At 33.8% G+C, this 22,106-nt stretch overlaps 2 protein-coding genes across 2 annotated transcripts; both read left to right on the top strand.

Annotated features, from left to right (window-relative positions):
* The first annotated feature begins 387 nt into the window (after window positions 1-387).
* LOC110422413 (Pentatricopeptide repeat (PPR) superfamily protein) lies at window positions 388-5,222 on the top strand. Its single transcript, XM_021436301.2, has 2 exons — window positions 388-2,664; window positions 2,758-5,222. Exon 1 carries the CDS (start codon window positions 761-763, stop codon window positions 2,360-2,362), a length of 1,602 nt encoding a protein of 533 aa, XP_021291976.1. The 5' UTR covers window positions 388-760; the 3' UTR covers window positions 2,363-2,664; window positions 2,758-5,222.
* DPB2 (DNA polymerase epsilon subunit B2) lies at window positions 4,923-13,110 on the top strand. Its single transcript, XM_089784567.1, is given in 15 exon segments — window positions 4,923-5,037; window positions 5,804-6,119; window positions 6,242-6,425; window positions 6,512-6,662; window positions 6,792-6,923; window positions 7,065-7,142; window positions 10,780-10,884; window positions 11,014-11,094; window positions 11,212-11,230; window positions 11,233-11,347; window positions 11,450-11,544; window positions 11,623-11,722; window positions 11,986-12,100; window positions 12,213-12,323; window positions 12,745-13,110. Coding segments are annotated over 15 exon segments (1,794 nt in total). The 5' UTR covers window positions 4,923-4,986; the 3' UTR covers window positions 12,886-13,110.
* The last annotated feature ends 8,996 nt before the right edge of the window (window positions 13,111-22,106 follow it).

The raw sequence follows: 22,106 nt of genomic DNA on the forward strand, positions 1-22,106 counted from the left end.
TTCTCAACAATCACATTCCCAGTAATATATCAAACCTAACTCAAATGTGAAGTTATAATTACACTTTTTTTCATGTACATTTACATTTCACTTACTTTCGTTTCATTTGCATTCCACTTGAATTTTACATGCATTTCTCTAATTTACCCTTAAATCTTTTAATTTTTTTTATTTCAATTAAATCCTTCAACTATTTTTTTGACTTCAATTAGCTTTTATTATTCTTCTTTTATTTATACAATTACAAAATATCCATTTTACACATCATGAATTTATCATAATAATATTTAAATATATATATTTATACTATTATCATATTTAATCATAATTTTTTAATATGTATGTATTATGATGCATCTCATATGCACATTTCTACCAATCATACAAATCACAATCATTCTCAAAATTTGACAACAATCAAATCTCAAATGACCTTCCCGGTGTCTTTCTCAAGCATGTTATTAAGGTATGGGGTGTGACAATTTCTCGACGTGTGAGAGAACAATGGAATCGAAACTCTTTTATCACTGGAAAAGGCAGTCCACCCTTTGTTTTCCCCTTGAAGTAGCTGCCCTATATATGGAACTGAAACTCGCTTGCCTCCTCCGTTCTCGATTTGTTTTGTTTTGTTTTGCTTTGCTTTGCTTTCCGGGGGCTCGATTAGAGGCGTCTCCGCCGCCGCGCCGTCGCCATTCCTATTCCATCTGGTAATTCCGTCTTCCTATAAACCTTCTCTTTCAATACTGTTTTCAACCCAGAAATGAGAAGAATTCGTTTTGCATGTCTATCTGCTCTTAAATCTGCAAACTCCTTTCTCTGCCAAAATAGCCCAATTCCCACAGCTTTATCTAGGGTTGCTCGCCTGCCCATCAATCCCCCTTTTGGGGTTGCCGCATTTTGCTCGAATACAAGAGCATCTGATTCCGGTTTCAGTGATGTGGCCAAGTTCTATGCGACTATTATGGATAACTCTAAAGCATATGACAATCTGGAGAAATCCCTTGACCAACTTGAGCTCCAATTGGCTACTCCTTTGGTTCTAGAGCTTCTCCAAAGGCTTTCTCTCGAGGAGAAGTTAGCATTCAGGTTTTTTACATGGGCAGCCAATCAACATAATTATGCCCATCAGCCTCAAGCTTATAATCAAATGATTGACATTTTGTCCAGTACTAAGTATAAGATTAAACAATTTCGAATCGTTTGTGACATGCTTGATCATATGAAGAGGAGTAACAGGAATCCGGTCCCTGTTGATGTTTTGCTCCTCATTTTGAGACAATATACTGAAAAGCATTTGACGCATCTTCAGAAATTTGCTAAGAAGAAGAGGATAAGGGTGAAGACGCAGCCGGAGATCAATGCCTTTAACTTGCTGTTGGATGCCTTGTGTAAGTGTAGTCTGGTTGAGGATGCTGAGGTTCTGTTCAACAGGATGAAGACTAGGGTTAAACCAGATGCTAATTCTTACAATATATTGTTTTTTGGGTGGTGCAGAGTTAGGAATCCAAAAAGAGGAATGAGGGTTCTGGAAGAAATGATCCAGTTGGGTCATACTCCTGATAACTTTACTTACAATACTGCTATTGATGCCTTTTGCAAAGCAGGGATGGTTAGTGAGGCAGCTGAACTTTTTGAGTTTATGAGAACAAAAGGGTCGACCATGTCTTCTCCCACTGCAAAAACTTATGCAATCATGACTGTGGCTTTAATCCATGACAACAGAATGGAGGAATGCTTTGAGCTTATAGGGCATATGATAAATAGTGGTTGCCTTCCTGATGTTTCAACATACAAAGAATTGATTGAAGGGATGTGTTCAGCAGGGAAGATTGAGGAAGCTTACCAGTTCTTGGAAGAGATGGGAAACAAGGGATACCCTCCTGATATAGTTACTTACAATTGTTTTCTCAAGGTCCTTTGTGATGTTATGAAGAGTGATGAAGCTTTGAGGCTTTATCAAAGAATGATTGATGTGGGTTGTGTGCCTAGTGTGCAAACCTATAATATGTTGATTTCAATGTTTTTTCAGATGGGTGATCTTGATGGGGTGTTTGAGACTTGGCAAGAGATGGATAAGAGGGGCTGTGCACAAGACATTGAGACTTATTGCATCATGATTGATGGGCTTTTCAGCTGTAATAAAGTGGAAGATGCTTGTTTTCTTTTGGAAGATGTTGTAAACAAGGGATTGAAATTGCCATACCCGAGGTTTGACTCCTTTTTGATTCAGCTTTCAGCAATTGGTAATCTCCAAGCCATCCAGAAACTTTCTGACCATATGAGGAAGTTTTACAATCCTGCTATGGCAAGACGTTTTGCACTGAATGAAAAGCGGAAGAGTATGAGATTAAGAGGGAAGTAAGAATATATGACAGCATTTTTGGAACTTTTTCTTTCATCTTAGCTCTAGTCTCTAGAAGTGCCACATTGGATGGTAGTTGGGTACTGGTTAACTCTTTGGAAAGCTTTGAATGAAGAACAGCTAAGAGTTCACAAGACCAGAATAGTAGAAGGATGAGTTGGCTCCAAATGTATCGTGTCTATCGTAAAGAGCTTCAAGCGAGCTCTAACCTTGGACCACAATGTGATTCCACATGGTTGTTCTCATGATCTCTGGCAGAGCTATATAGATCTTATATACTGATTTCATCGGTGATACTACTGGTAATGCCCCCCAAAATTTGTACTATGAGTTGGATAACTGCAAGGAGTTACATTTTGGATTTATTTGTTTTCCCTTTTTTCTTTTCAATTCAGTTAAGGAACCAATATTTCAGAGAAGGAAGTTCAACTTGAAAATTTTGTCATGGCCAAAATTTATTCCTGCAAAAGATTCATGATTGATTCGACATCTATTCATATCTTTTTGAGCCATTGCTTATGTTGTCAGAGCTGGAGAGTGCTTTTTGCAATGTAAGTTAAAATGCATACCTTTTTTCTCTATTATGTCCTAGATGCCACCTTTTTGTTTGTTTAGATCTATTTAGCCTCTGTGTAATCACCTGGCATGTTGTATATTTTGCATTGTAGTAATAGTCTCGTGTCCACTTTATGCATGGAGAAGCTCAGCAGTTGTTTGTGGTAAAATCTTTAATCCTGCATTTTTTCCTGTCATTTCCTCATCTTGTGATGACTAATGAGTTGAACTAATCCCATTAGTGCCACTATTAGGCCAAGTTGTGTTAGAAATGATGCTAGCATACCCTTTGACTGAAATTTATGAAGAATGAGAAGAAGCTAACTGATATTGATGAAGAATGACAATAAGCTAATTGAGGGATTCAGCTACTTGAGATTTTATTTTGTTACTTTGTTCTATTTTGTGGGTTTAATTGTAATTTTCATAAATTTGAGGTTTTTCAACTATTTTGGTTATTTTATTTTAGTTAGTGTTATTGTAAGACCACTAGGTGGTGAGGTTTGTGGGAGTTTTCTGATCTAAATTCTTGATAAAACAAACAAAATTGAATAAAGAAAAGGGCAGAAGAGAAGAAATCCCTAAGCTTCGCACTTAGAGTTCCTTATTAGTCACACCAAAGGTTGATTGTATCACACAATGACGGGAAATATTGCTCAGAAACAGTACATGACTCGTATAGAAACCTAGCATCCCTAATCCTAAAAGAACTAGAATTCCTTTTCCAATTTGGATCCGGCTCCTATCTATTGAAAAGGTTCCATTTATGGGTAGATGTGGTGCCACATCATTAAACTTATAATCAGGGCCTGCAAGTATGCCATGTTATCCAACATAAATTGCAATTTGATTGTTCACAGTTAATAGGAAATTTATTTTCAAGTTTTGTCTCTTTCATAATTGCTTCTTATGAATTTGTTTTTTTTTTAAAAGATCCTTTAATGCTTAGTTACAAACCCAGCCTAAAGGTGAAAATAAGATTGTATAAGTCGCAAAAATTAAAAATTCTAAATGTTCAAATATATATATATATGTATATATATAAAATTTGCTGTAATTTTCATGCTTCATTCTGTTTTTTTCTTCCTGAAATCTCATCTGCAAACACCTGTACTTGGTAATTATATTAGGGTTTAGGATTTAGTTGATAAACACCTATATGATTTCAATTTCAGCAACCATTGATTTAATAAAATTTCTGACAATAATTTTCACACAAGCATTACACTTGTGACAAAGAAAGGCAAAGAAATTGCTTCTTGACGAAAGACTAATTGAACATTACTTACTGCATAATGGAGAATCTATACATTAAGAGTTTCTTGCATATTGATGTAATTTGGTGTTTTGGGGCATAAATTTTGAGTACGGAAATGGTTGCATGACAGAATTTTCTTGTTCTGTAGTACAGATTGTAATTCACAGTATTAACAATGTTAGCACTTCAGACTTGTCTGCAACGACACAAGATTTTGAGCTTAGAAGAAATGGAAAAGGACTTATTCTTGGATTCTGGGATAAATGCAATAACACAGTTGAACAATAGTAATTATGCTAATACTTGTGTGGATATGGTTGCCCAGGAGCCACATGACTTGTTTCTCTTTTTCACCCTGGTTTTTGTTTGTGTTCCTATATGACTGAATCTTGAAATGGTGATCCAAGAAAATAAGTAGTAATAAGAAATGACTGGCGGCAACTTTGCTATTACAGCTCCTTGGTGAACTAATCTCATTGCCAACAGCAGTTGTGATAGTAGTGGCAGATTTCTACTTCAACCATCTTGTAATAGACACAGCAACGGTTGTGACAGTTGTGGTATCTCTCTCTCTCTCTCTCTTTATAAGGTTTCTTTTAAGACCCAGAAGCTTACCAGGATGTCAGGGTTGGGCATGTAAATCCTCCTTTCTTTTAACAGATTTCTACTGCCACCATTGCTATCATGATGCAATCTGCAGCACAGATCCATGACTTTTTTTTTTTTGCATTTATTTTTGTAATGAATTTTACTTATAATAGAAGTTGAAAGAGGTGGAACGGGAGGGAGAAGGGCAGAGAGGAAGGAACCCATGGCCACTGATCTAAATAGAGAAGCAGAGGGAGAAGAGGATATGAAGAAGGTGAAAAGGAAAAGGGCAAAAAAGGGTCTTTAACTTTTTTTTCCTTCATGTTATTTTGTAATTGATGATTTCAATTATTTTTATTTCTTCTTTTTTCCCTTTTAATTAACATTTCAATTATATTGTGAAATTTGACACCTTAAATTTATAATTACTTCTTTTATTCTGATTTTTTTTGTCTCAAAGCTCAGTTTTGGTCTTAATTTTTTGGATCTTGGTGATAGTATATGAATGCCTTGGAAATCAATGACTGGGTTGTACTGAGATATTTTGTATTTAATATTTAAAATTAATTCAAAGGTTTTTTTTTTTTCTCATTAGACTTGTATATATATGAATATTTGATAGATTAAAGACTTCAACGTAGAAGTTTTAAATTTTGGATTTTTAATTTTTCAAATTTATTATCAATTTTTTTATGCTAAAAATTTTAAGGATATATAAATTTATCACTGCAATATACTTCAATGTGTCATTCTGTCTCTATATTTCAATACTTGTTTCAATTTATCTTACTTTTATTTTGATTCATATTTGATAAAAAAGACAAAGAAAAAGTATTTCCTAAAATATTTCACTTATTTGAACTATCTAAAACCATAATTATTATGGCGTAACATCTTAGAAAATAAAATAAAGTTTTTTTTATCTTTTTTAAGTTTTCGCAAATGAAGAAATTTTTTTTTAAAAAATAAATAATAAATTTTAAAAAATAAATAATAAATTTACCATATTAGTAAATTGTCGAGTTCCCGCCATTTTGCAGAAAGGGAGTGAAGATTTTCCCGCCAAAAGCAGCCGCAAAAGTGCAAAACCCTCCTCCCTTTGCCCAATCCCATTTCCGGGACAGAGGGTAAAGAGTGTAAGGAAGAATAAAACTGTGAAGCGAGAAAGAAAGGAAGAAAACAGGGGCGGCAAAATGAGTGGGCAAACTCGAAAGATGATACAGAAGAAGTTGAAGATCAGAGGATACAGCCTGAAGATGGATGGCCTTGAGGAAATTCTTTCCTTTGTTGATCGCTTCCAAGATGCCCAAGATGAAGCCATCGATCTCCTCCTCGATCAGCTCGATCATGAATCCCGTAATTTTATGATTCTGATTGCTATTCATTGTGATTACTGCTCCATCCCTCTTAATTAGGGTTTTTCTCTTTCTTTTTATTTAAAAAACATTATGAGTAATTGGATTTTTCACCGGAAGCAGTGAAATCTTCCATAATTGACAAGGAGGCGGTGCATCGAGTAATCAGTCTTCTACTGGAAGCAGAAGCAGCCGAGGAGGAATGCCCTACTTCTTCAACCTCTCTTTCCCATTCTTCTATTCGCGTTGTTGATGCCTTCCTCGTGCCCAAATTTCGATACGATCCCATCAAGAAGCATTTCTTTCAGTATGTAATGCTTTACTACACTTTTCTTTTTCTTTTCGAAACTATTAGGTTAGATTTGAATTCTAAAAGTTGTTTCATGTTGATAGACATGCCGGTAGTCTGCCGATCCATGGGGATGCCTCTGCGAAATCAACTCTGTATAGAGATAGGTTTCTTTTGTTGTTCCAAAGGGTTTCTCGTGATCAACATTTTATTAAACCCGCATTTGATACTGATGAAACCTCTCAAAATTGTCAGGTGCTCCCTCCTTTTCTTACTCTTCCTTGTTCTATATGTATACAGTGAAATGGAGTTAAATTTCAAAGTTTGTGTGCTCTAAACACCGAGCAAGAATTGATGTTTTCATGTGATAATATTGTTGGACAGCTATCTCCAATACAGTCTCTGGTTGGGCAAAGAGGGAAAAGATGGGTGATGGGTGTCATCTCGCAGCTGGAGGATGGGCATTTTTACTTGGAAGACCTTACTGCTGCTGTTGAAATTGACTTCTCTAAAGCAATATCCTTTGCTTAATTGCCTATCATATCTGCTCATACATTGGTTCTGTTTCATTAAATTTTTAACCGCTTCATAAAATCATTGTTTACTGTAAATCAAAGTGGAAAACAGAAAATCATTGTGTTCTTTGACAATCAATACAAAATAACTACAGGATTTTTCACGGAGAACACCATAGTTGTAGCTGAGGGTGAGATGCTTTCTGAGGGTATTTTTCAGGTGGGTGTTATTTTTTATTCTCTTTACAGGTGCTACATTCATGCTTTACTTTATGATGCCTCCAGGGAAAAAATTTTCCTTCTAAAACTTGTGTGTGTTCTCTGTCTTCTATCTTTTACAAAAGTTTCTGTATATAGAGCAATATATTTTTGGCATGCGTGTTGCGCACCATGTAATGATATTCATTTGGACTTTTATAAAGCAGTCAAAGGAAACTACCAAAGTTGACTCAAACAAGTTCTAAACCATAAAGGGAAGCAAATTAATAGAAACGAACGATGAATCAACCTTTAGACTTGAAATTTTCTGATTTCTAGCTAATTTAGAAGTACCAGAAACGTTTGTGACACAAAACCATTGAAAACAGAACAAAATGTAAAACTTGCAACTATTAACTTGAGGAAACATGAATTGTTTTAGACTTATAATATATCTAATCTAGATTAAATAATGTCCTAATCCAAGCTAATAACAAATAAAGACCATATTTCCAAACCTCCTGGATCTTCATTTTCCTCGAGCACTTTTGTCTATGTCATGCTCCCATTGTTTGAGCATAGTTGTCCTTGAGATGCTGGGGTAGTAAAAATCCCTTGAGCTAATCCTTGCATTCTCTTATGGGTGGGATAGGATGTTAAACCACTTGTTCTTCTTTGTAGATGGCAAACATGCTGATGTCAATAGGGCTATTCTTTTGATTGACTATATGAATTTTTAATTGAAATGGTAGAGTTTATTGTTAGAATAATTTTAATATATAGCCCAATATAATCGTGATCATCGTGGTTGAACTTCCTCATCTCCTTTATTTTCTTTGTTTTTTTGCATTCATCCAACTGTTCTTGGAAAGCATTGGTTGCAGCATCAACCTCTGGTTTCATCTCCTCTTGGGCCTCAAGTTTTAATGGCTTGTAATTCTAGGATCTTTCTAGCTAAAGAATTCGAAACACGTGCAACAGATTCCTTAAGTACTCCAGCTGGGTGATTGAAGCCTGAATTTTTTTGTCATCCATGATTCAACATTTCTACTTTTTACCTCTTATCTTTTGCGCTTGAATTCCTCATGGGCAAAAAGCGGATAGCTTTTCTGGTTTCTTCTTTTCTGTTACTTTCTGATTAAGTAAATCAACGCCTGATTGATGTTGCTGCTGTGCTGGTGAGTAATTGTAGCATTTTTCTTTGGACTTTTTTGAAAAAATTAGTGCAGAAGTTGTTTGATTCATTGAGACTGGAATTTAGATGTAAACTAGAGCTCTAAAATCCCCATTTTAATAGTTATACCTACATTTTCTTTTGATCTGGAATAGTGTAGAACTCTTACAACGTCTTCTGAAGTAACTCATCAAGCTTAGCTTTCTCATTTAGCTTCTAATGATTCTACTTGTACTTATGTTAAAATCTACTTTGTTCCTCCATGATTTTGTTGAAGAGCTTCAACATTGGATTTTAATACATCTTTTGCAGGCATTGTTCAAGAATCCATACCTTTGTTCAATTTAATTTCAAATTTCCCCCACCAACATGCTTTTGTTGCAAATATGACCTCCTTTTTGTCTTTGTGGTATATATTTCTCTATAGGTTTATTGCCTCCCTTGTATGAATTGTTGGCCAACCTAACCTAGTTATACCTCTTTCAAATCCATACCACCATCTTTATGCCAATCTAACTAGTTCTATCTTTGCAAATTTTGTCCTACATGCCTAATCCAATTAATCCAATTAGAAGACAACATAGATCTACCTTTCCTTCAAAATATGGAACCACAATCTGGAATTTTCAGTCCACACTTAAGTCGAGCAATAATTTGTATTTTTATCTCCAATAACCCAACATGACCTTGTCTGCTTCCTGATTTTCTAGATTGTTTACAGACAAGTTTCCTCTTTCAAGATTATAAAATCTATCCCATTGCATCAAGCTGGGTGCATGGAATCTCCCACAAGGTGAAAATGTCCTGGAGAAAGCTCAAGCAAGAACACCAAATTGACATAGGAGGGGAAACTGGGTTGCATCAGGTTAAGAAACATCTGGCTTTAAGGTGGGCAAGAACTTTTGTTTTACGTTATTACTGGATGGTAGAAAGTTATTAGCAGTTGGTTTGTTTACGAAGGCAAGAACTTGTTGCTTTATGATGTTATTGGATGGAGAAGATAATTAGCAGTTGGTTTGATCAGGAATGAAGGCGAGAACTTGTTATTTTACAATATTATTGGATGGGAGAAGATATTTAGCGGTTGATTTGTTTAGGAAGGAACCTCAGTTTTGGAGGAGAAAAAGGGTTAAGCCTACTTGCTCTGGGTGTGAACAGTACCCATGAACACTAAATCAAGGTTAACAGTTAAAGCTCAGATGTTGCTTTGTGTGGATTTGGTTAGAGTTTGATATATGGCTGTTCTAGGGTTTAAAGGGAATGATTTAGTGCTGGTTTTAATCTGAAACGGAGCTGGAAAATAAAGAACAATAAGACCAAGATTCAGGTGTTGCACCTAAGTCCCTAGAGGTTTCACACCTATGGGTAGGAATTTCCTTACCGAATCCCAAAGAGGCCTTAAAATCACAAGATGTTCATAAAATTTATATCTATTCAGTGAGAGACTTATTATGCATCGATTTCAACTATTCTGACTCCCACAAAGATTAGTACCAAACCTGACTCAGAAAAAGCCATTAATCAGAAAGGAAAAGATAACAATGGAAGTAAAACTTACAGAAAGCCTTAGACTTGAATTCTAATATTTCCAGCAATTTAGAATTACCTGAACATCTCTGACATATCAAACCCAAGCAAAGGGAAAATGATAAAACTTGGAAACCTAAGAAACATAAATTAAGACTTAATAAGTAGTATCTTTTCTAGTGTAAAAAGGTCCTAATTCTGTCCAACATCAAAGAAACACCACAAATCCAAATTTTCTTGGAACTTAATCTTGACTTACCTTGACCACTTAATTGTCAGCAATGAATTTCTTAACCGTGGCTTTCTAAGCTATTTCTTCATGGTGCCTAATGAGTTAGCAAATCAACCTGCTGAATAAATTCAGGAATTCCATTTTGGAGCAGTTTTGAGTATTCGTTTCCCTTTTTTGTTTGCTTTGAAACTGTTGGAAAAGAGAAGAACAGAAAATGGAACTTCCTTTTTCTTATTCAACTAGGAAAGTTTGTGTAAAGGGTTGTAAGATTCCTTTTATTGTAAATCTCCAGACATTAAAAGAACAAGTTCACAAGTCACAAGTCAGAGTTTTGTGCCCAGGCAGAACAAGAGGAATTTGTTTTTTAATTTTATGCAAGTTTGTAGACAATATGATTTAACGTAGTTGCATAGTTAGTGAAAGCAGTATCTATGTTTGGTTCAAATATTCCTTCATTGGAGCCTACGAAGATCTGACCTGGCTTGCTATCTCAGCATCCATCTATACTTTTAACAGGGAAAAATGGAAGGCTGGCAATAGAACCCTATTTTTTGAAGCTCAACGCAGACATTGAAAGACATGTAACATCATTGCCCCCCTAAGAAACTATGTAATAAATTTAGTGAACATTTGTGAAATTACATGGTTTTGATGTTATATATAATTTGAAGATATCTATTGAAATTTATTTTTTCTGGATGCGCTAACTATTGCTCTGTGATGAAGGTAATTACATGTGGGTTTCCTCCCTTAGAGGACAGAGATAAATCACTCAAAATACTTGCTGGGCATGACTTCTTTGGTGGTGGTACACTAACAAAAGAGGAGACTGTATCCTAAATTATTCCCTTTTTGATGTTTATTACTTGGAAAAAATGCCTGAACTCTTTCTTTGAAGATTCTTTTAGTGGCTTGAAGTCACTACAAACTGAAAATAGTTTCCCTAAACCCTTTTAATAGCTCAGACTTGCAGATCTGGAAAAGAGAGCAGTGAATGACATGTTTGTCATACTGTCTGACATTTGGCTGGATAACGAAGAGGTAATTCACAGTCTCCAATTCTTTTCCTTCTCTCTTCTTCTATTATTTTAGGGTGCTGAAGGTCTGATTTGTTTGCTGAATAACTTGACATAATTTATAATACTGTCTTGTCCATAGAGAAGGTCATGGAAAAGCTGGAGACTGTCCTTAATGGATTTGAGAGTGTGGAAATTGTTCCTTCCTTATTTGTTTTCATGGGAAATTTTTGTTCTCATCCATGTAACCTCTCCTTTCATTCTTTTTCAAGTCTTAGGTGAGGAATAATTAAACTAAGTCATTCTAGTTTTTCTATACAGTTGTCATTTTGGGGAAAAAAAAGATTGGCTGGAGAAATAATTGCTACTTTGATGTGCAGATTGCAATTTGGCAAATTAGGCCAAATGATTGAAGCCCATCCACGGCTTAAAGAGCAGAGTCGGTTTCTGTTCATTCCAGGTCCTGATGATGCAGGTATATTAAAGTATTACCTCATGACAATTGCTTGTTCCCTAAATGAGTTGCATCATTTGAGGATATAATCATTTTCAGGTCCATCAACGGCTCTACCCCGGTGTGCTTTACCAAAATATCTAACTGAAGAGCTCCAGAAGCATGTTCCAAATGCCATTTTTTCTACTAATCCGTGCAGGTTAATCTCTTTAATCTCAGACTGTTTAACATATGATAAAATAGGCTTAATAGTTTGTAGAGAGCTACGTCTGAGTCCGTGCAGACTTGATAGAATTCAAAATTGTGTTCTGTGATTCAATAGTCAGTTACTAATGGAAGAATGAGAGGGTGATCTTTGAAGAGCTCATTTTTGCACCTTAGAATGCGGGATTCTTATTGCAACTGCTACAGCAATTTGTGTCTTTGATTTCTTAACTTGCAAGTGCTATTGCTTAAATGCAGAATAAAGTTCTACACCCAGGAAATCGTCTTCTTTCGTCAAGATCTGCTGTATAGGATGCGTCGTTCCTGTTTGATTCCCCCTTCTACTGAAGAAACGGATGATCCTTTTGAACATGTAACTTTTCTTCACCCCAGACCTTCCCCTTCTGCTTGTTAATTATTTCTAACTATTCTAATTACTTTTTCTCACATTGACGTGTGATTGATTAGTTGAGTTTCTTTTGCAGCTTGTTGCAACCATAACCCATCAAAGTCATCTCTGCCCACTCCCTCTCTTTGTACAACCTATTATTTGGAATTATGACCATTGTCTCCATCTATATCCGACTCCACATACGGTGATGCTCTTGTAATCCCACTTCTTTTGCTTCTTTGGGTTGTTCTCAGGCATTTTGAAATGTTATATTGGAAAAAGAATGACACTGGGATTTTGTGTTTGCATCATCCTTAAGATCTTGAAGAATAAAAGCAAAAACTGAATGTAACCAGATAACTTTTTAGTTTATGAGAATGTGTAAAAACCAATTGTAACCAGATAACATTTTTATCAGTTGAGCAAGTTCTCATCCTATGTAGAAACTACCCTAGGTCGCCGTTATTACCTTGCCAGATAGATGGGGCATTCATTCGAAGAATGTGTATAATAATAATTTTTAATAGCCGATGAGTGTAATTGGAAGAAGTCAGATTCAACTCTGTTTTTATGATTGATACTGAGAGCAAAGATCTGACAGTTTCCTCCATGGCTTTTCCATGCAGATCATTTTGGGTGACAGAAGTGAGCAGAAGGCATTCAAATACACTGGAATTACTTGCTTTAATCCAGGTTCCTTCTCAGATGATAGCACATTTGTTGCATATCGTCCTTGCACTCAGGAAGTTGAGTTTTCAGCCTTGTGAGTTTCAAAAGTTTCCTTTAGAATGCAGAGAATTGAACATGCGAAAAAAGAAATGCTATCTTTTTTCAATGTTCATTGTCTAAATTGTTGAGATTAATTTATTAATGTCATAGCACTTGCGGATTAACCTGCCAACTTGTCTTTCTGTTGTAAAGTAATCTCCATTGTTTTGGTGGATGCATATTACATCCATTGCCAAAATAGACGAAAATTACATTTTTTATTAGTCAAACTTTGCCAAGTGAATATTATTTATGTTAGTCAACATCAACTACTCTATATGCACTTTAAATAAATTGTGGAATTGAATATGGAAATTTCTATTAAGCTTTTGCTACAAAATAATTATTTCACTTGTAACAAGCACTTTCTTTAACTATTTCATCACCATGCATCTTTTAAGTTTCTAATTTGACATTACATGCATCTTTAATATTCCACTTAGTCATCATTCCTTTTTTTTTTTTAAAAAAAAATCTTTCTTATTGAATAAGAAAAAGGTGTTTGAATTTTCAATGGTAACTCATATTGCTTGTTCCACGTTTTGTTTATTGAATAACTAAGACAAACCTTAATTCTTGTCATGTTCTCAACCTCCTCATGTCATCTGAAGCACATTGAAAGAATTAAAATTTCTTCATCCTTGTTAAAATAAATTTAGGGTTTTAAACAAATTTAACTTTGTTATTTGGATGACTTAGCTTTTCATTTAAATTTAAAATTAATATTTTAATTTTATTATAATAAAAGCACCCTGTAATTAATTGACACCATAATATAATTAATAATAACCTCTTTTATCTCTGCATATTCCTTCCGGTCATTTGTTATTATTTGCTCTCCCTTCTTACAGGGCTCCAGACTACACTTAATTCATTCTTTTATCTCTCTCTCTCTCTCTCTCTTTTGTTTTTTCCTCTATTAGTCTGCTGCCCAGAACCAGAGTTAGGTCTTCTCGTGTCCTGTGTGATTATCCTTGTATACCAACTGTATCAAACCGACTGGATAGCCTATTTTCTCTCTCTAGAACACCCAAAGCTTTTTCGAAGAGAAAAGAGATAAAGTCTTACCTGAATTGCTAGAGAAAAAATGTCTACTGATCAATCAAATTGAGGAGGAAAAGCAGTAGTTGAGATAATTTATTGACAGTGCAAAATCGGAGTGGGATTTGTTAAATACAGGGTGCAAAAAAGTGTTTCAAATGTTAAATTTTGGATATTTAAAACCCTCTCACAGGTTTGATTCAATTGCCTTTGGATTTTAAAATCCAAATGCAAATCGTTGGTCCCCAAATGCAGCATTAAACCATTAAAGCAACTTTTAGTCATGCTGAATTGACCACAAGTCGATTGAATGAAAAAGTAGAGACCTAGATGGCTGCAACATCTAAAGGCAGGTGAATGTATCATCAATTAAAAGGCACATATGTTGAGGATGGGTGCATGGAGTTTTGAAGAACCGATAATGATGGAAAGAAGAATCCCTGTTAAGCATAGATGGGATAAACAGACAGTAACTCAAAACCATCAACTGCCAAAGGGGCTCCTGTATGGTTACTTTCTTTTGTATCATCGAATGCCCTGATTCTAGTGTTGTATTTTAATATTCAGTGTCATATATCATTGACAACTACATACATAAAAAAGGAGGTTGCGAAACAAGAGAGCTGTGGGTTTTGCGTCGCCTACACGCGTGTGTAATGATTTCTGGTTTTGTGGACTGCATTCTCAATGGAAATTTGACAAAATTTGAACTCTTGAATACATTGAGAGTGTATCTGTCATCATATTATAGGACAACTAGTGAATGCCGCCGCACGTTTTGAGTACTTTTGATGACCCCAGATGCTATTATTCCCTTGTGATCCTCAAAGTGCAGAATGTTATTGCTATATAATAAAATATACATATCTTATGTTGTAGTCCATCAGCCAAGTTCTAAACATGACAAAAGGTTGCCATCATCATCGTTGACATGGAGTTTTATTGCATCATTCAACACTTGAGCCGAAAGAAATGGATCATATGCGTTATGCTCTTCATTATGTTGATAAATTTCCATACTTTATACTAATAAAGCAAAAGTTTTCTTCAATTACACGCCCTATACCATAGCAGGTATGCTATGTTATATTTTTCTTTTGGGAAACGTAAACTAAAACATGGTTGCCGATGAGGCATATTGGATGAGATGTGCCTTTTTTGGATGGTTAATACATACTTCATGTGGTTAATATGACTCTATCAGATGAGATATGTTCTTCCCAATTAAAAGCAATAGAAAATCCCATTGCTTTCACCCTTGGGGCATGTCTTAAAAGGGGGCATTATTTATTTGCTATTATATGATGCAAAGGTGTAATATTCCATCAAGTTAGTATGGGAAATCCATTTAAAGGAACGTATCCATGCCCAAATAGTTGACATTTGCATCCTTACCTAATACCCCACAAGCCTCAAAAAGTGAGTTGCACTCAAGGGAACTTTCCCGATTTTACTTGCATAGTTTCCACGACAAAAATAGACTTGTGATTTCCTGAAAGCGCAAGGACAAAGGCATTGGTGAAAGGGTACCTTGTTTATCTGCAGAATAACCAATGGTTACATGATTGATGGAGTCATAAGATATCCAAAAGAAGAAAATCATAGGGAAAGGAAAAAGGATGTTAGAATAGAATATGCATGGTTTGGTAGGTAGGTGTACTCTTCTCCAGTTAAGCTCAAGCAACAAAAGGAAGCCTTTGAATAGTTACCAGTTAGTTTTTGACAGTTACATAGATGACAGGCAAGAGTTTTATCTGGAATCAGACATGTAGAAAGAGGAAGAATCTGAATCTCTCCTCCTATCATGGAGGTTGTTTTGTTTATATTATTGTGGCTTGGCATTTGGGAAAAAACAATAGCATTGGGCTATTTGATTCTTGAAAAGTAAATAGTTGAGAAATAATTCAACGAAATTCTTGAAAATTTCTCTAAAAATAAGTAAGAAAAATCTTATGTTGCATAGTCTTCTGCACAAAACTCATTTTATTAGTTTAGCTAAAATTAAAAACAAAATATAAATAAAACGTTTTTCATGTGTCTCAATTTATTGTAAGACTTTCACCTTTGAACCTTCAAGCAAGATTAGTGTGTAGGTGTGTGTTTTTCCAAACCAAAATAAAATTTCATCTTCAAGGAATTTATCTTGAAAATTTGAGTATGTTTAGTTCGACTGGTATTTTTATAAAAGTGCGTTTTGAATAGAACTTTTTAGACATAATATTCATATAAGTTTTTAATTTATTTAAAAAAATTTAAAAATTTAAAATTTCTTTTATTGTGTTCAATCAAGTTTTTATAAAACTATTTTGAGTCAAATAAGTCTTTATGATTAATGATTGATTAATTGCTATTTGTTAAAATACTTATTGTCATTTTATATTCATATGACACTGATATGACGTCAATGCGAAGGATAAAAAATATCACTTAGTTATATTATCATACCAAATTAGCATATCACGTTATTGTCAATGTTGATATATCATTATATTACAGCATCATTAATTAAGATATGTTAACATGTCATATTAACACAACACAATATAAAATGATAAACGGTATTTTTACTCAATCAATCGTTAGTTATAAGAGTTTATTTGACTTAAAATAAAAGTGCAAGAGTTTATTTGACTCAAAATAAAAATATAAAGTTTTGATTGAATGCAATAAAAGTATAAGGACTTATTTAAATTTTTTTAAATAGTTTAAGAGCTTTTTAAGATATTATGTCAACATTTTAAAAATGTTGTACAAACTTAATGTAAAAGTATTATAAAATGTAAAAAATTTATTTGATAACATTTTTATTTTTTTAACAAATGTAAAAAATAAATACTCAAATTTATTAAATCAAATTATAAGTTTTAGATTGAAGGAAATGAATGGAACAAGCTTTTTTATTAATTAAAAATGAAGCAAAATAAGTTAAACCATGAAAAAGAAATTAGACAACGTAAAAACTATAAAGTGAAAATAATATAATTTTTCTCATAATTTTATAGATTAAGTTAAAGAATAAAGTGATCAGAATGTAAAAATTTTTCATTAAATATTTATTTGTTATAATACATAGTCAAAATTTAATATTTTTTAATAAATTTGATGTTCCATAATTTTTAATACCAAAAAGTAAAAAAAAATCTTGAATAATAGATTTAACTATTAAAAAAAGTAAAATTATTGGATTAAGGGGAACAAAACACATAATTTTAAGATATCAAAAAAAGAAAAAATAGATAAAAAAAAAAACCACAGGAGGGAGTATTTGCTATATATAGCTAGTCTATGGGTAAACCTTTGGACATAAATTCCATAATACAGTTGTTAGAAGACACTTTCAAACATAAGCTTAATATTCTAAATTGAATGTTGACCAAAAACATGTGCCAAGAAAAAGGAAACCTTGTTCTACAACCACCTCCACTTAGACATTCATTATACCGCCATATTCTTTCTTTGCGGTGGCAGCCCTAACTCATCTAAGAATATTGAAGATACTAATTTTAGAAAAGTTTTTCCTTTCATTGATATTTATATTATTATTTTTAAAATTTTTGAATATATTTTAAAATATACAAAAAGTTTAAGATAACAAATTAAAACATTTTATATTCATTCAAAGACATCCGATAAAATTGAAATAACATCAAAAAGATTAACATGATCCTAGGTCATACATCTCATATCAATCAGAGATGAAGTGGATCTTGAATATATAAGCATGAGTTTTTCTTCACATATCAAACATATGTTTTGAGTTGAAAATGTGAGTTTATAACACTTGATAATACGTGCAAAATCAAAAATTAATCTAAATTTTTTGTTTACATGAATTAATTTTGTGATATTAATTAGTATTGAATTTTTTGCGAAAACAAAGAGTAGGATATATACAGAGAGAGAGAGATGAAGCAATTGGGAACTGGGTTGGTTTGTAGTTAAAAAGGAAGAATACGTATCGTTGTCGAGTGTCGTTAGTGGTTAGGAGAGACTGAGTGCCGCAGCAAGACATCCCATGGAGAAGTAGGTGAAATTGGTGAACAGTCAAGTGAGGGGAATGGAGAGGGAGGCTCTCTGTCAAGTTAAGAAATGGCCTGCCATGAGTCGTTCAGGTTTAGACTAAGCCTCTAAAAGGTCATAGAGTTGAAGAAAACAGCATACCAATGACAGTTACCACTCCCTCCAGGTAGCTCTTCACCCGTAGACAAATGGAAAGCCCTCACTTTCTATACAAGCAATTTGGGACAATGGTAGGCCAACAGTCGAACCAAGACCTCATTAATAATAAAGAGATTTACTAAAATGTAATATTATGCTTTTCCGATTTAATTTAAAAGAATAAATATTCGTGAAATCATTATTTGTTACCTGTAGAGTATTTGACAAAAATAGCGTTACCCTAATTTATCAGCAAATTATGATCCCACATGGCCCCGCCGCCACGAAGAATCAAAGCGAAATTGGCTTTCTTTTTGGAACTCTCCTTTCTCCTTACTTCTTAAGCCGTCGCTGAAATGTTATAAATGTGAAAAATGGGGCACGTGTGAAAGAGGTGGAGGCTGGGAGAAGGGTGGTTTTGTGAATATCCAAAATTTTAAAGGTTATTGTTGTAATTATGATGATTAAAAATAGGTTAAGACAAAAACCCTAGTATATTAGTTGCTGCAATATATATATATATATATATATATATATATATATTATAAACTGTACCAATATATTAAACATGCTTTCCTTATGAAATACTGCTGAATTAATTATTCCAAAATTCCTTTTGTCCTTGTTCTTATATTCTCTGCATATTTGGGAACTTACATGATATCAAGCCCTGCTTTAATTTCTAGAATTTTTTTGTTTGTTTGTATTGCATTTAAATGTGGTGCGTCCACATACTATGTAATTTTGTTAATTATTTGTAAATAATTAATTAATATTAGATATTATTTTGATATTTTTTAATTGAATAATTAAAAATAGTTTAAGATAGGATATAAATTTAAATTTAATTTGTTTAAATTTAAATAAGAATTATCTATCTATTATATTTAAATTTAATTTATTTAAATTTAAAATTAAAATCCTATCTCCATTCCCCTAACACATTTATAAATAGTAAACAGACGCACTAGTTTTTTACATACAACCAAGAGTGAATGTGAGTTGTTTTGTAAATTAGAAAAATCAAAAACTCTTTTCTCTTTTACTTTCTTTATTCTTGAGGCAACATTAAAGGTTAGAGGGTTTTGGAATGTGTAATTTCTTGGGGAGGGCTCTAATAGCTACTCCATAATAAAAAGAGCGAAGAGATTATTGTATGCACAAAGGAGGATTTGTAAGGCAAGCATCTTCAATCAGAAAGGGAATGGAATATATATTTGAAAAGGTAGGCTCACCTCTTAATAGTGGTATTAGAGCAGGTTTCGACTTGCTTTTATCCTTTTAATTGGTGTATATTTTGAAAGCATGTTTTGGTCATGATTTTATTTAATTTAGTATCTTTTTAAAGAGCAGGAGTTACTTGATTATCTGACCAAAGAGATGAACTCACTTAAAGATGGAACCACTACCTAGCATTGACTTAACCATAAGGCCTATGACACTTGGCATAAGAGAAATTGTAGTATGAGCTTTGCCATGTTAAGCTGCTTGCATTATGATCTCATTGGGGAGTTTAAGAACTTCTTAACTGCCAAGCAATGGTGGGAACAATTGAAATTCAAGTATGATGGAACCATCGCTACGAGGTTTCATGCCTTGACACTTAGGTTTAATCAATATGTGATGGACTCCAAGCACGCTATGGCTAAACACTTAAAGGTTGTGTCAACCATGATAAGAGAGATAAAAGCAACTAACTATGATTTCATAGATGAGCAGTAGGTCTTAGCTATCATTAGGTCACTCATTGAGTCTTCATAGGGACATATTAAACTTGTATTAACACATAATTAAGAGATAAAGATTTTTGATGACATTTTCCACCATTTAGAGCTTGAGGTAGAGTGTAGAGAAGCTATTTGCAACACTACCCTGATAGCTAAAGCTAGAAATAATAAAAGGTATGTTCCCTAGTGAAAGAGACAACAAAAGAAAGGAAAGATTGGAAATCTAAGGCTTAAAAATGATGGAGTCACCAAGCGCCAAAGAGGCAAGCATGGTGAGAAGAAGGATAAGTCCAAGTTAAAATGCTTTAACTATGGTAAGAAGGGACATTTTGCTTAAAAGTGAACTAAGCCTAAGAAGGTTCGTCTTTTAAACTGCTTTAGAACTTATGCATGTTCTCATGTGTTTATAGTTCATTTTTTCCTTAGACTGATTGTAGATATAGGAGCAACCAAGCAAATAACCCGCAACCATGCAGGATATGTAGATTACCATCGTTTACCAATTGGTAGACACTTTGTCATAATGGGGAATAAAGAACAAGAAGAGGTCTTAGGAGTAGGAACTTACCAACTCATAATGCATAATAGGCGAAAATGGCTCTTACATGATATGCTTCATAATCCGTTCATACAATGTAATCTATTTTCAGTTTTAACGTTGATGAGTTTAGGATTTAATAGTTTGCTAGTTTTCTTGAAAACACGTTTTTTGGTCATGGTTATTTTGAAGACAGTTTGATTATGTTAGATTTGGATTTTAATAATGATGTTACTTTTGTTTCAAATTCTTCATTTGATGTTATAAATGATTCTGTGAAATGGCATGCTAGATTAAGGCATATTGGGCAAAATAGAATGCCTAGATTTGTTAAAGAAAGGTTATTAGGCTCACTCACCAAAATGAACCATGTTTTGTTGGTAAGTCCAGCAAAAAGCCTTTTAGGAAGGTTAAAAGGGCCACCTATATTTTAAAACTTGTCCATTCGGACATTTATGAGCCTATGAATATAAAGGCACATAATGACACATCCTATTTCATTACATTCATAGATGATTACTCACAATATGGATCCATGTTTCTGTTGTCTCACTATTTTGAAGCTTTGAATATTTTCAAACACTTTATTACAGAGGTTGAGAATCAGAAAGAAAGGAAACTTAAGGTTTTCACATTAATAGATGTCATGAATACCTATCTAATCAATTCAAAGAATTATGGAAGGAAAAGGGAATACTTTGACAATTAACGATACCTAGGACTCTGCAATAAAATGGTGTGTAAAGAGAAGGAATTGTACCTTGTTAAACATGGTTAGGTCAATGATGGCACAAGCCAACCTTCTAATATGCTTTTGGGGGGTTCTTTTTTGATTGCAACATACATCCTTAATCGCGTGCCTTCAAAATCTATTCCCACAACTCCATATGAGTTATGGAATGAAAGTAAGCCTAATTTGGAAGGCGTATGTCATTGGGGAGCAATAGGGTATATACATCACTCATCTCGTAAGTATAGGAAACTTGGCCCTAAAGCTAATAAGTGTGTAGTTATTAGATACTCAGAACATTTTAAAGGCCACATGATGTATGGGGAACAACTTGATGGAGGGATGGAATCTCGTGATTGTTGATTTTCTAGAAAATGACTTCCCAAGAATGAGTGAGTTTAAAAAAGGCCTTGAGCTTTATGAGATGGAGGAGCCTCAAGAAAGTGTATCCCAACATAAAGAAATGAATGTGGAAATACATCCTATCTAAGAGATTGTTAAGCTCAGTGGGAGTACACCACTTGAACTCCACCAAGATTCACAGTTGAGAAGAAATGAACATGGGCAAATACCCCATAAACTATTCAAGATAGAAGGTTAGTTTTTCTTAGGTATTCTTAGGGATATTGATGAATTATTTTCCTACGAGGAAGCTTTAAACTCACCATCATTAAGCAAGTGGCTTATTGCTACGGAAGATGAAATAAAATCCATGACTGAAAACCAAGTATGGGAGTTCGTTGACTTTCCACCTAGGTGCAATGCCATTGAAAATAAATGGGTTCTAAAGGTAAAGCGCAAAGCAGCTAGATCAATTGAAAAATATAAAGCTAGTTTAGTTACAAAAGGTTATACCCAAAAAGAGGATGTGGATTATGAAGAGATGTTTTTTCCTATGATGAGATTTACATCAATTCTCCTTATCTTGGCTATAATGGCACATCTAGATTTGGAATTATTCCAAATTGATATGAAAATTGCATTTGCAATGGAAAAATCAATGGGGAGATTTACATGAATCAAGCA

The sequence above is a fragment of the Theobroma umbraticum genome, unplaced genomic scaffold (assembly GCF_002168275.2).
Source record: "Theobroma umbraticum cultivar Fairchild unplaced genomic scaffold, ASM216827v3 scaffold_146.0, whole genome shotgun sequence".
NCBI classification, from domain to species: domain Eukaryota; kingdom Viridiplantae; phylum Streptophyta; class Magnoliopsida; order Malvales; family Malvaceae; genus Theobroma; species Theobroma umbraticum.